The following is a 14,946-nucleotide window of genomic DNA, read 5'->3' as shown; positions in this document are numbered from 1 at the left end:
ACTTAGGACCGATTCGGGAAGTGTCTCGGAAGCGACCTAGGAAGCGTCTCGGAAGCGAGGGGGAAGCGAAAAAAATAAAAATAAAAAATACAAAAAAAATGAAAAAAAGAGGGGAAGCAAGGGAGAAGCGTGATGGGAAGCGCGCTTCCCATTAAAGGGAAGTGTGTCCCCCATTAAAGGGAAGCGCGCTTCCCAAAAAAGGGGGACGCTTCGCCCCACGCTTCGGAAGCGCGACGTTTCGCGCTTCCCCTTTTAGCTAGGCGCTTCTGCTAACCCTGAGCTCAAAAGGCCTTACAAAGCACAAGGGGGAGTGCCCCTATTTATACACTCAAGGGACCACAAGGGGGCTCCCAATAGAGTCGTTGGGAGCCCCCAACGGTAACATTTGTGACCGTTGGGGGCCCCAACGACTCAATGTTGGGGGGCCCTATGTGGCTTTAAAAAAAAAGAAATAAATACAGAAAAAAGAAAAGAAGAAAATAAATACCCCTATCGGGTATTTATATAAAAAGACCATAATACCCCTATCGAGTATTATGATGTATTTGAAGGAATATATATATATATATATATATACATATACGTTACCACCCCCCTCAAACTTTACGGGGAGATGATTGAAAGTTTGCCAAGGAGAAACAATAAGCGGGGAGCAGGAAGCGCTTTAGTAAAAAAGTCTGCAAGCTGATATTCGGATGTGACATATGCAGTGTAACTGTCTCACGGAAATACTCATCACGAACATAGTGACAGTCCATTTCTATATGTTTGGTCCGCTCATGGAAGGTGTGATTGTTGACAATATAGATGCACTTTTGTTGTCACAACAAAGCTTCGAGGCGCCGAAAATTTCAACTCCCATATCTTAAAGAAGACTTCGAAGCCACACAAGTTCCATTGTAATAGTTGTCATAGCCTGGTACTCAACCTCAGTAGAAGATAACGAGACTTTCTGTTGTTTCTTGCATCTCCAAGCAATTAGAGAATCTCCTAAAAAGATACAAAAACCAGTAGTTGAGATTCTATCATTTGAGTTTCCTCCCCAGTCAGCATCAGTATAAGCAAGCAAATTTAATGAAGATAGTGAAGATAGAAATAGCCATTTAGTTAGAGTATTTTGATGTAGCGAATGATCTAAAGAACGGCACTCATATACAGAGTTGTAGGAGTATGATGAAATTGGCTAGCAGAGTGATCAACGTGAGCGATGTTTGGTCAGGTGATAGTCAGATAGGTGAGAGATCCAATGAGTTTTTTGTAGGGTGTAGGATCTTCGAGTAGAACCTCATCCTCCCACCGTAGTTTAGCATTGATAACCTCTGGAGTCTCCACCTTTTTATCATCTAAAATTCCAGATTTGGAACACATATCTGCAGCAAGCTTCATCTGTGATAATATATACCCTCGAGGAGAGTATGCAACTTCAATGCCAAGAAAATATCTGAGAAAACCTAAATCGAACATATCAAAATTATCTTTTAACATATTTTTAACATTAATAATATCAATTTCAATATTGCCTGTGATGATCATATCATCAACAAAAAGTAAGAGAATTACAATACTATTACCTGCACTTTTAACAAAGAGAGCAGTGTTAGTATAACATGAACGAAATCCCAACTTAATCATGATAGCACTAAATCTATCATACCAAGCCTTAGGGGCTTGTTTAAGACCATATAAAGCTTTTAATAGTTTAAGAGTTTGACCTTATTCAACAGTAATTCCCAACGGAGGATCCATATATACTTTTTTATTTAATTGCCCATTAAGAAAGGCATTTTTAACATCTAATTAGAATATAGGTCATTTCTTAGATGATGCTACAGCAATTAGGGTTCTGACACTAGTCATTTGAGTCACTGGGGCAAAAGTCTCCTCATAATCAATGTCATATTCTTGTGTGTATCCCCTAGCTACTAATCATGCTTTATAGCGTTCTAAGCAACCATCATTTTTTGTCTTAACTTTGTAAACCCAACGACATCCAATAGCTTTTTTATTTGGAGGAAGTTGAACTATTTAGAAAAGTTTTAGCCTTTTTTAAAGCATCTAGTTTTACCCTCATTGCTTCAATCCAATGTGATATATTTCTTGCTTGATTATAATGAGAGGGCTCTAAGGCTATTAGACAAGCTCTATAATTTGGTGAGAAAGATTCATATGAGACAAACCTATTAGGTGGAATTGATTCTCTAGAGGATCGCCTAAGGGAAGTTTCTTCTAGAGGTTCGTTAAGTCGCGAGAATTTTTCTAAAGCACTAATAGGTTTCTCTTGCTCGCGCCGGGTGTAAACATGGAGATCGTCACCATGAGTTGTTGATACTTCAATATTATGTGTATCTTCACTAATTATGTGTATTTTCTAATATTTCTGGATAACTTAAAGACTCATTCTTTATGTCTTCTAAAAGATCATTTAGAAACATATATTCAATTTCATTTTGTTTGTCTAATATTTCAAATATGTTCTTATCTTCTAAAAATGTCACATCTTTTGAGACATAACTTATTGTTTTTATAGTCAAAGCATCTATAGCCCTTTTGATTTTCACTATATCCTAAAAATACACATTCAATTGCCTTTGGTGATAATTTATCTCTTTTATGTAAAAGAACAAAACATTTACATCCAAAAATACGAAGACGATTAAAATCGGGTGTCATTGTAAAAAAAATTTCATAAGGAGAGACGTTATTTAATTTTGAGGACGGCATTCGATTGATTAAGTGGAGGTTAACACAACTTCGGCCCAAAAATTTTTAGGAATATTTTTAGAAATAAGTAATGATCTAGTGGTTTCTAAAATATGCCTATGTTTCCTTTCCGTTAAACCATTTTATTGGAGAGTTCTTGGACATGATCTTTGATGACAAATGTCATGTTTTAAATATGTTTGAAATTCATTTGATAAGTATTCTTCACTAAAGTCGGATCTAAGAATGGATATGTGACTTGGAAATTGATTTTGAATTTTTGCACAAAATTCTTTTAAAAAGTTAAAGACTTCCAATTTAAGATTAAGAAAATAAATCCATACATATCTAGTATAATCATCAATAAACGTCAGATAGTATGAATAACCACCTTTAGATAGAACCGGAGATGGTCCCCACACATCCGAATACACCAATTCAAAAGGTCTTGTTGAAATAAAGGTTCTCGTAAGAAATGGAAGACTTCATTTTTCCAAAAATGCAATCTTTGCAATTGATATATTTTTCTTCACAAAATTTGTTTCCAAAAGGAAAAATATATATTTTAGAGTAACTTGGATGTCCAAGTCTTTTGTGCCATGTTCTTGGACATAAGTACAAAAAGAGTTTGTAGGGAGCGTCAAGTGATCCATATAGTAAAGATCTCACTTTCTATGGTCTTGCCCAATCCGCTTCCCGAACTAGAGATCCTGCACAAAGCACCCTTAAGATGAGAAAGATATTTCACATCCATGGGCGGCAATTTGAGAAACGAAGAAAAGGTTGAGGTTTAGTTTATGAACTATTCTTACTTTTGGAACAAAGAAATTTTGAAAATTTTTAGGATCTAGAGTTCCAATGCCATTTATTTTGAAAAAAGTTCTATCGGTCATAGAGACACAAGATATTTTTGAATTGGTGCATACATTGGTTAAAACACTTTCATAGGGAGTCATGTGAAAAGAAGCTCCGGAATCTAAAATCCAAGAATACGTACCGGGAGGTGACGAAGAGGCAATGGCAGCAATGGAAGTGGAGGAAGTAGCCTTTAAGATTTGTTGGAGAGCCATGGATATTTGTCCAAGTGTGTCCTTGAGATCCCAGCTTTTGTCTTCATCTTCTTTAGTGGAGGATTCCTCAATGAAAGTCATCTTAGGCTTGAAAGTTTCATTCAATTTTGGGCAAGCGGGTTTGATATGTCCCGGCTCATAACAATGATGACATATAATCATCTTCCTTCCACCATTCCCTTGTTTTTTAAAATGAGGAGGTTTGTATGTCTTAACATGATTGCCAGGTTTAGATACGGCAAAAACTTCATCCACACTTTTACTCATGCCATGTTGAGTCTCTTATTGACATCCTCTAATGGAGGAAGAGTGGATCTACGAAGGAGTGAAGATCTTGTTCAAATTCGGGACGAAGCCCAAATAAAAATGGAAACAACCTATCTTATTCTATTTGTTTTTGTCTAAGCTCCACATCCTCCATGGCCACCCATTTAGGCTCTAAAAGAGCCAAATCATCCCACAAAGGTTTTAGAGCACTATAGTAATCTTGGATGCTCATATCCCCCTGTTTCGTAGTTCTAACTTTCTCTTGCAAAAAATAGACTCTTGCAAGATCTTTTTGGGTATACATACCCTTCGTAAAAAACCAAGCTTCATTGGCTCAGCAAAATTTTGCAATATTTGCACATACCTTGAGTTCAACATTGTTCATAAACCATGGTAGGATTTTTGCAAGGTTGCTTTCCCAATCCTCCATTTGTCGTTTATGGTCTTTAATTGCGTTGAGGCGAGCATCTCCCTCAAGAGCTTTTTCTTGACCTCCTTCAATCTTTGTGAGCTTAAGTTGGGGTTCCGGAACGATCCTCGTTACATAACCCCAAAGCTTCTTTCCTTTGAGAGTATTTTCCATTGTGGATGCCTACATCATGTAATTTTTTCCATCGAGCTTGAATGATAGGTCGATCTTAGTCTCAATTGCTTTAACAAGAAGATATATAAAAGAAGTGGGGAGAGAGACAAGATTTCACCTTGGAAGAATCGGATGGCTCTGATACCATGAAATGAAGTATGCGAAATAATCAAGAATGCAAATGCATTCACAATGTCCAACAGTGGACTTGGCACAAAGGCACACAAAGAGGAAATCCACTAAGGGATAATACGAAAAGGCTTTACAAGAAGGCTGCACATAAAAAAAAAGATAGACTCTTTTTATTAAAAGAGGAGCTCAAAAGGTCTTACAAAGCACAAGGGGGAGTGCCCCTATTTATACACTCAAGGGACCACAAGGGAATCCCAATAGACTGGTTGGGAGCCTCCAACGGTCACATTTGTGACCGTTGGGGGCACCAATGACTCTATGGTGGGCCCCCCTATGTGGCTTAAAAAAAAGAAAAGAAAAAAAAAGAAATAACAAAACAAACAACAACTACGCCTTCATCCCAAAACAATTGGGGTCGGCAATATGAACCAAAAAAGAAAATCATTCTGGGTCTTCCACATGAATCCTTCTCCTTCAATCATTTCTATCCAATGCCATGTCCTCGGTGAGGTTCAAATCATTCATATCCTTTCCTATCATCTCCATCCATGTCTTCCTAGGCCTACCCCGACCTCTTTTAACTAATATATTTTTTCATTTCTCCATCCTTCTAACTGGAGCATCATTAGGTCTTCGCCGAATATGTCCAAACCACAGTAAACGATTCTCTCTCATCTTATTTTCAATGGGTGCAACGCCTACCTTCTTACGTATCTCCTCGTTTCGAATCTTATCTTTTATTGTATTTCCACACATCCATCTTAGCATATGCATCTCAGCTACTCATTTTTTGAATATGATGTCTCTTGGCAGCCCAACATTCTGTACCATATAGTAAAGCGGGCCTAATAGTCGTCCTACAAAACTTTCCCTTCAACCGCAATGGCATTCTACGATCGCACAACACTCCAGTTGCACTTTTCCATTTCATCCACTCAACCTTTATCCTATGATTTACATCTCCATCAATTTCTCCATATTTTTGAATGATAGATCCCAAATATTTGAAACAATCATCCACCGGTATTTCTTGCTCACCAAGCTTCACTACACTCCCATTACTACTCCGTTGCTTACTAAATCGACATTCCATGTATTCTGTCTTACTCTTACTCAACTTGAAACCTCTTGCTTCCAATGTCTGTCTCCATAATTCTAACTTAGCATTAACCCCAGTTCTAGACTCATCAATCAAAACAATATCATCAGCAAACAACATGCACCACGGCACATTTTCTTGAATTGATCTCGTAACCTCATCCATCATTATAGCAAATATGAAAGGGATTAAAGCGGATCTTTGATGTAACCCAACCGTATAGGAAAATTTGTTGTCACCCCTCCACAAGTGCGGACATTGGTTACTACTCTTTCGTACATATCTTTAATTATACTAATGTACTTGAGAGAAACACCCTTCTTCATCATTGTCCACCAAAGAACATCCCTAGGTACTGTATCGTATGCCTTCTCCAAATCAATAAAAACCATATGAATATCTTTGTTCCTCTCTCTAAATCTCTCAATAAGTTGTGTAAGAAGATGTATAGCTTTCATAGTTGATCTTTCAGGCATAAAACCAAATTGATTCTCCGATATCATGACAACCTTCCTCAACCTATACTCAATCACCCTCTCTCAAAGTTTCATAGTATGACTCACGAGTTTTACACCACAATAGTTTGTGCAATCTTGTATATCACCCTTATTCTTATATAGAGGCACCAAAGTACTCTTCCTTCACTCATTAGACATCTTATTTGTCCGCCAAATCTTGTTAAAAAGATTTGTCAACCATTCTAAACCTTTTTCTCCCAAGCATTTCCAAGCCTCGATAGGTATACCATCTGGGCCTGTTAAATTATGTAATCAAACTTGTAATTTCGTATATATATTTTATATATATAAGGTAATACATATACATATATATAATATATGTATATGTATTTACCAATTATATATATAAAATATATATAGTCATAGTAAGGGTAGTTTAGGAATTTTACACATATTCTTTTTCGAGAATATGTTTTTTGTATTTTCTTTTTTTCTTTTTTTCTTTTTTCTTTATTTATTTTTGCTTTTGCATTTAATGCATTGTACATGCATTGGGAGGGGCCCAACCCACTAGTCGTTGGACCGTTGGAGGGGCTCCAACGACTATGTGGAGCCCCTCCCAAGGCCTCCTCCAAAGCACTATATATATGGGCAGCTCCTCTTGTATTTCTTCAAGGCATTTGGGATTATAGCCCAACCTCTTTAGTTGTTTATGAATCTTATGAGTGCAATTGCACATTTGTGATTCGGTGTGTTGTGCTTGTTGTGCACAAGTGTTCTTGAGTGTGTATGTTCACACATTTATTTTCAAGGTTATTGTGTTATCAACTAAAGTATCTTGTTGAAGATACTTTTACATGGTATCAGAGCCTCGTTGAAGAAGAAGAATTGCGACTCGCCTTCTTTTGCATTCCTCGGGAAGCGTGCCTTCAAGTGTTTTGAAATCAAAGAGGATCATCTTCTTCGAGCAATATTTTAGGAGCCTCTTTTGTCAAGAAAGACGCAAAAAGTAATTAAGGTACATACTATCTCTTGCATTCTTTCCTCTCTAATGGGCGAAAAAGACTCCCATTTCTCTCTTGGGTTTAAGCTTAATGGCTCAAACTATCATGTTTGGGCCGGTAATATGGAAGCCCATATTAAAGGAAAGGGGCTTTTGGGTTACGTTCATGGATCCATACCGGAACCGGAACCCAAAATTACCATTGTTGAAGGAGGGGATATTAAGATCCTTGAAGGGGATGAAAGACAAAAGGCCCTTGAAGAGTATTCTAAGAAACATGATGATTGAGAAATGAAGAACTTCAAGATCTTATCTTGGATTTTCTCATCCGTTGAGACCAAGATAAATGCCAACATCATCAAATTTAAAAGGGCTTCCGAAGCTTGGGTATATCTTGAGAAAATGTACACCTCAAGAGATCTATCCCACAAGTACTTTCTCCAAAAGAGGGCTTTGACTCTTCAACAAAATGACATGACCATTCAGGAGTACTTTGCCGAATTATCCTCTATTTGGGACGAGCTCGCAATCCTTGAACCTAAATGGAGTGGTGAGGCAATCGAATTAAGGCACAAACAACTTGAAGAAGACCGGTTCTTCAATTTTTTAAATGGCCTTAGACCCGAATTTGAACAAGTTCGGTCCTCTCTTCTCTCCGCCTTCACATCCCCCTCACTCGAAGATGTTATCACCAAGCTAAGTGGTGAAGAAACTCGTATGGGGATTGGCAAAAATAATCCTAGCATTCTTGTTACTTCCTCTACTCAAGAAGATGGTGAAATGGCTAATGCCGTGTCAAGACCGGGAAATAACATAAGGACCTATAGACCTCCTCATTTCAAGAATCAAGGTCAAGGAGGAAATGATCGGTATGGCAAAAGAGACTATAGCAAAGTAACTTGCTATCATTGTAAAGAACCCGGACATATCAAACCCTTGTGTCCTAAATGGAAGAAATTGATTGCAACGGCTATGGCATCTCAAGTTGAAGAACGACCATCTTTATCAAGTGAGTCTCTTTCTCTTCAACAAATCGTGGAAGCCCTACAACCTCTTCTCAAGGGAGGTACTTCCGGAGCCGCTATGTCATCCTCTTCCCCCGGTAAGACATCTTGGCTTTTAGATTCCGGGGCATCCTTTCACATGACCCCTAGTTATTGCACTCTTTCAAATTTTTCTAAAAATGCTTTTTCATCCTTTGTATCAACCGCGGACGGTACATCTCTTGAGATTAAAGGAATAGGTAATTTTGAAAAACAAGACTTCTTTGTTCCAAAAATTCGTTTTATCCCAAACCTTAACCTAAATCTTCTTTCCGTTTCCCAACTCTCGGACCATGGTTGCGATATAAAATTTTCTTCTAATAAATGTTGGATACAGGATCGCCAGTCCGGGAGATTGATTGGGGAAGGCTCTAGAAGAGGAGACCTCTACTACGTAGATTTTCTTCAAGTTCCCAAGAGTCAATTTTGCAACGTCGTCCAAAACAAAGACATTCATGTATGGCATAAGAGATTGGGTCATCCCAATATTGTTAAAATCTCGTATTTGCCTTTTGTTAAACATCTTTGTAAAAGTGACTTTTTGTGTAATGAATGCATTCTTGGGAAAATGAAATGTCTGCCTTTTCCTCAAAGATCCATGTTTACGACAAAACCATTTGAAATTGTCCATTCCGATGTATGGGGACCGGCTCCGGTAATGTCAAAAGGAGGTTTTTCATATTATGTGATCTTTGTGGATGACTATACTAGGTTTTGTTGGATCTATTTCCTTAAACATAAACATGAAGTTTTTTCAACCTTTAAAAATTTTCACATGATGATTTCAAATCAATTCAATGGATGTTTAAAAATCTTTAGGTCTGACTCTGGAGGAGAATACCTCTCAAATGAATTTAAGAGTTATCTTGAAAATTTTGGAATTCTTCACCAAAAATCATGTCCGAAAACCCCTCAACAAAATGGGTTAGCCGAACGAAAGCACAGGCACATCATTGAAACAACTAGGACTTTGCTCATTTCTCAAAACATTCCAAAAAATCTTTGGGTTGAGGCAGCCCTTACCTCTGTCTATCTCATAAACCGACTTCCATCGAAAAATTTAAACAAAATTTCTCCCTTTGAAAAACTGTATGATAAGGAACCTGATTATAGCAGGTTAAGGGTCTTTGGGTGTAAGTGTTTTGTTCTTACTGATAAGAATGACAAACTTTCTCCAAAAGCCATTCCTTGTGCCCTTCTTGGCTATTCTGAAACCCAAAAGGGGTTTCGTTGTTATGATATCAAAAGTGATAAATTGTATGTTTCCAGAAACGTGAGTTTTTTGGAAAATGTTAGTGGATTTGAACGTTGTGACCCCCATAATGAAAATATGGATTATTCTTTTTTATTTGATTTATTGAATAAGGACGATGATACTAGTGATAATGAGTCAGATCAAAGTAACCCAAATGAACTTGAAACCGAGGAAAACATCTCATTGTCTCCTTCGTCACATCAACCTATTGAATTACCTAGAGACCCTATCACCTACTCTCATAGAGATCAAAACAACTTTAGGAGTGCTCTTGACAGATATAATGATGTCAGTCCCAGTGCCTCTCAGAATGAAGTGATCCTTCGTCGAACTGAGAGAAGTAGAAGGCCTCCTTCTAGGTTCATTTCCTATGACTTTCTCACCAAGATATAGAGCCTGCCTTAGTGCCATCCACTCTTATATAGAACCTAGAAATTTTGAAGAAGCACGTAAATGCCCTGAATGGATTAATGCCATGGACAATGAACTTGAGGCTCTGAGAAGAGCCAAAACCTGGGAATTCCAAAATCTTCCTAAAGGCAAGAAAACAATAGGGTGCAGATGGGTTTTCAAAGTAAAAACTAAAAGTGATGGATCCCTTGAAAGGTATAAAGCTCGCTTGGTTGCAAAAGGATATAGTCAAGAATATGGTATTGACTATGAAGAAACTTTTGCTCCTGTAGCTCGTATGGTCATTGTTCGATGTCTTATAACCGTTGCCTCTATCAACAAATGGAACATCTATCAAATGGATGTGAAAAATGCTTTTTTAAATGGCGATTTAAGCGAAGAAGTCTACATGGATGCTCCTCCTGGAATGGAGACTCCTAAGGGAAAGGTGCTTCGTCTTCAGAAAGCACTCTATGGCCTTAAACAAGCTCCCAAGGCTTGGTATGATAGATTTAACTCTGTTATGATTGAGAATGGTTTTTCCTCTTGTTTTACTGACACTGCTCTATTTGTTAGAAAATCCAATGCAGGGATTGTAATTTTACTTCTGTATGTTGATGACATGCTCATCACTGGGAGTGATTATAACGGGGTTAAAAGTATAAAATCTATCTTAAAAGATAAATTTGAAATGTCTGACTTGGGTTTTTTAACTTATTTTTTGGGAATTGAAGTGACATACTCTCTTAGAGGATATTTCTTATCTCAAACTAAGCTTGCTTCTGAGATCATTGACAGGTCAGGTATTACAGATGAGAAGCTGTGTGAAACTCCTTCGGTAGTAGGAGCAAAGATGAAAATTGATGATGGAGTTCCCCTGTTGGATCCTACACCCAACAGACAGCTTATAGGATCTCTGATGTATCTGAGTATTACCAGACCAGATATATCCCATGCAGTCCATACTGCAAGTCAGTTTCAGCATGCGCCTACATCCGTTCACATGAGTGTCATCTTACGGGTCGTAAGATACATCAAGGGTACTCTAAATAAGGGAGTTTTTCTGTCCTCTTCCTCTGACTTAAAATTGATTGCTTATACTGACTCAGATTGGGGAGGTGACCCAAATAACCGTCACTCCACCACTGGTTTTTGTGTGTTCTTAGGAGACTCACTAATTTCGTGGAGATGCAAGAAGCAACAAAAGGTGTCGCTCTCCTCAACTGAAGCTGAATATCGTGCCATGGCCACTACTACCATGGAGATTGTTTGGATTCACCAACTGCTAGAAGACATGGGGATCAAAATTGAAGGACCCATCAAGCTATGCTGCGACAACAAAAGTGCAATCTACATTGCAAAGAACCACACCTTTCATGAGCGGACTAAACACATGGAAATGGACTGTCACTATGTTCGTGAAGCATATCTCCGAGGAGTTATCGATCTTCCTTATGTCACGTCCGAATATCAGTTGGCAGATTTTTTTACTAAAGCCTTGTGCGCTCTGCGGTTCAACTTCCTTCTTGGCAAACTATCGGTCATCTTGCCCTAAGTTTGAGGGGGGGTGTTAAATTATGTAATCAAACTTGTAATTTCGTATATATATTTTATATATATAAGGTAATACATATACATATATATAATATATGTATATGTATTTACCAATTATATATATAAAATATATATAGTCATAGTAAGGGTAGTTTAGGAATTTTACACATATTCTTTTTCGAGAATATGTTTTTTTTGTATTTTCTTTTTTCTTTTTCTTTATTTATTTTTGCTTTTGCATTTAATGCATTGTACATGCATTGGGAGGGGCCCAACCCACTAGTCGTTGGACCCCTCCAACGGTCACATTTGTGACCGTTGGAGGGGCTCCAACGACTATGTGGAGCCCCTCCCAAGGCCTCCTCCAAACCCCTATATATATGGGCAGCTCCTCTTGGATTTCTTCAAGGGATTTGGGATTATAGCCCAACCTCTTTAGTTGTTTATGAATCTTATGAGTGCAATTGCACATTTGTGATTCGGTGTGTTGTGCTTGTTGTGCACAAGTGTTCTTGATTGTGTATGTTCACACATTTATTTTCAAGGTTATTGTGTTATCAACTAAAGTATCTTGTTGAAGATACTTTTACACCAACTGCCCTTCTTGATTTCATTTTCTTCAAAGTCTCTGCAATTTCTTTCTTTTGAATCTTGGGCGTGAAGTCACAATTCATCTCATGAAAAGGAATGGAGAAGTCTCCAAGATCCTGAGCATGACTTTCATTAAATAGCTTATCAAAATACTCTTTCTATCTCTCCTTAATCTCCCCATCTTTGACTAAAACCCTTGGTGTTTCTTTTCATGAAAAAAGAAAATAAGAAAATAAATACCCCTATCGGATATTATGGTGTATTTGAAGGAATATATATATATATATATATATATATATATATATATATATATATATATATATATATGTGTGTGTGTGTGTGTGTGTGTGTGTATCGATACATACGTTAACAAAGACAATCGCACTGAGGTCCACTTTTGTCCGAAAGTGGATTGGGTTAACCATAACCAAGTCCAGTTTTATCTATATTATATACATAAATAAATAAATAAACACACATGTACATACATATATATATATATATCCGCAACCTTGCACCCAAGTTTTTTGAAATTTCTGTGTTGCACCCTCACCCGTATCCGCATCTGCACCTATCTGAGATATGAGGAGAGATGCTAACTTTAGTTGTATTGCAATATTTGTATTTATTAGAGTTAATTGTGCATGTGATGTGATATCACTTACAAGGGACAACCCTTTTTCTACAGCACCTATAGGTGGCATGCTTGCAACATGGGTTGTAATTAATGTTTTATAGTATCATTTTGTAACACCCTAATTTAGGTGTAATTAGTGATCTATAATACCATTTTATAACACCCCAATTTAGAGTTGATTTTCACTATAAAAGTTTAATGATGATGACTACAAAAGAAACATTAGGATCATGACTGGTAGGGTCTTGCCCAAGGTTACCAGACTAGGAAGCGGAAGCGGGAAACGATACGGGAAGCGGAAGCGAGAAGCGATGCATTTTAAAATATATAGAAAGCGGGAAGCGAGGAATAAAAAAAAGGAAATATAATAATTGAATGTGAATCATAATGAAACACAAATAAAAACTAAAATAAAAGTGACTAATATTAAATTTCATGATTTTTTAGTGTAAGAATTAAATTTTTAACAAAATCTAAAAATGATGATTACCAATTTAGAGAAAGCACATGGAAGTAAGTGAGAAGAGTGAGAGAAAACACGTAAAAAACATGAAAAGTTGAGTAAGAGAACATATAAGATGAATAAATGAAGTGTGTGAAAAGCATAGGAGAAGCGTGGGGGAATCGAGGTTCTCATCAAGTTTTGGAAGCGAGGAGTATCGCGCTTCCGAAGCGAGTTTCTGGGAAGCGAGCTTCCCACCTATCTAAGAAGCTTCCGGCAACTCTGGTCTTGCCTTCTTGTATCGATAATTTAGATTTTTTTTTCCTACAAACCCACCCACTATTTCCCTAGGTGCAAGGCAGCAAAAGAATGACTAGGGGGGCACCATCTTAGCTGGGGGTACTCTCACATCAAACTTCCAAACCTCCCTGGACATGTCATTTGAGTGCCATAAACCAACCTTGAAATTTGCAAATATATGCATACACAACCACATGTAAGCCGTTTTCATAATATCCTTGATTAGCTTCAGAACTGAGTTACTAAAATTCAATGCAACATGAACAAGAAAAGAACAATCTCTCAGGAAGGTAAAACACATAACAAGGTCCACAAGAAGTATGCACTTGCCGCAGAATGTCAAAGCCAACATGCTATACAACAGGCAAGTACACATATAACACGAAATTATTTGGTCATGTGGAAAAAAATGTGTTTATTTCAATGAAATAAAGGCCCATACCGCTGTTTGACCATCAGTATCCCACTGATTACTGGAACTTAAGCCAGACTCCTTACATGCAAGAGAATCAGCATCAGCTTCAACATCACTGGTCCTATTGGCTCTTCCACGCTCACTATCACTAGAAGTGGTACTCAGACTACTGGTGCAACTGCTGTTGTTACTATTCCGGCTGCTGCTACAACTGTGTTATACATGATAAGGTCAGATTCTATAAGAAAAAATGTCTAAAGATGTTTCATATGTTGCCCACTCTTACCAAGCCAGCAAGCAGGCATGTAACAAAGCATATTCACAAATTTAGATAACAACTGCATACACTATCATAAGCACATACATCATGTGCTTGAGCTATCAGATATATAAATCAACTAGCACTTATAACCACTATACTTGATAACAGATTCAAAACACCATGTGTTTGAGCTATCAGAAATATAAATCAACTAGTATTTATAACCACTAAAGATTAATTACTACAAGTGTTAATGGAATTTGCAGCATATATTTCTCCTTTATGGTTTTGTGCAAAAAACAATGTGCTGTAAATCACTTGGACTTCTATAAATACAATATGCCACACCTAAAACAAGCATACACAAACATCATCAATATGATTGTGTAATGTACATGCACCAATAATACGTTCTCTTCTGCCCATTTAGCCCTTTTTTTGTGCTTGAGAAAAATTATGTATGTCAACTTGTGCAGAGATTCCAAGAACTTTAAATGTTTGGCTCAAGAAACTTCTAGAATCACCTGGCAAGTAAATGAGCAATGCAATTTAGTCTATCATAAACAATAGAGGATCAAGGGAGGATAGATGAGCACAGTGTTATCAAAAACGCGTCTTGAGGCGCAAAAGGTGTGCCTCGCCTTGAGGCGTGGCCCTCTGTGCCTCAAGGCGCAAGCTTGAGGCGCAAAAAAAATTTTTTTTTTACAACAAGATTTCAGAGACAATCAACAAAGTGTTTGTAGGT

The 14,946-nt window shown here is 37.4% G+C and overlaps 1 protein-coding gene across 2 annotated transcripts in view; it reads right to left on the bottom strand.

Annotated features, from left to right (window-relative positions):
* LOC149845409 (mediator of RNA polymerase II transcription subunit 13-like) overlaps positions 1 to 14,946 on the bottom strand; it is a 154,299-nt gene that overhangs the window by 69,648 nt on the left and 69,705 nt on the right. For both annotated transcript variants that reach the window (XM_089995739.1, XM_089995740.1), the window contains one exon: positions 13,967 to 14,150. In XM_089995739.1, coding sequence (XP_089851865.1) covers positions 13,967 to 14,150 — 184 coding nt within the window. The remainder of the gene's footprint in view (positions 1 to 13,966; positions 14,151 to 14,946) is intronic.

The sequence above is a fragment of the Nuphar pumila genome, chromosome 2 (genome assembly GCF_984573655.1).
Source record: "Nuphar pumila chromosome 2, dmNupPumi1.hap1.1, whole genome shotgun sequence".
NCBI lineage: Eukaryota > Viridiplantae > Streptophyta > Magnoliopsida > Nymphaeales > Nymphaeaceae > Nuphar > Nuphar pumila.
This window is presented reverse-complemented; position numbering and strand designations above follow the sequence as displayed.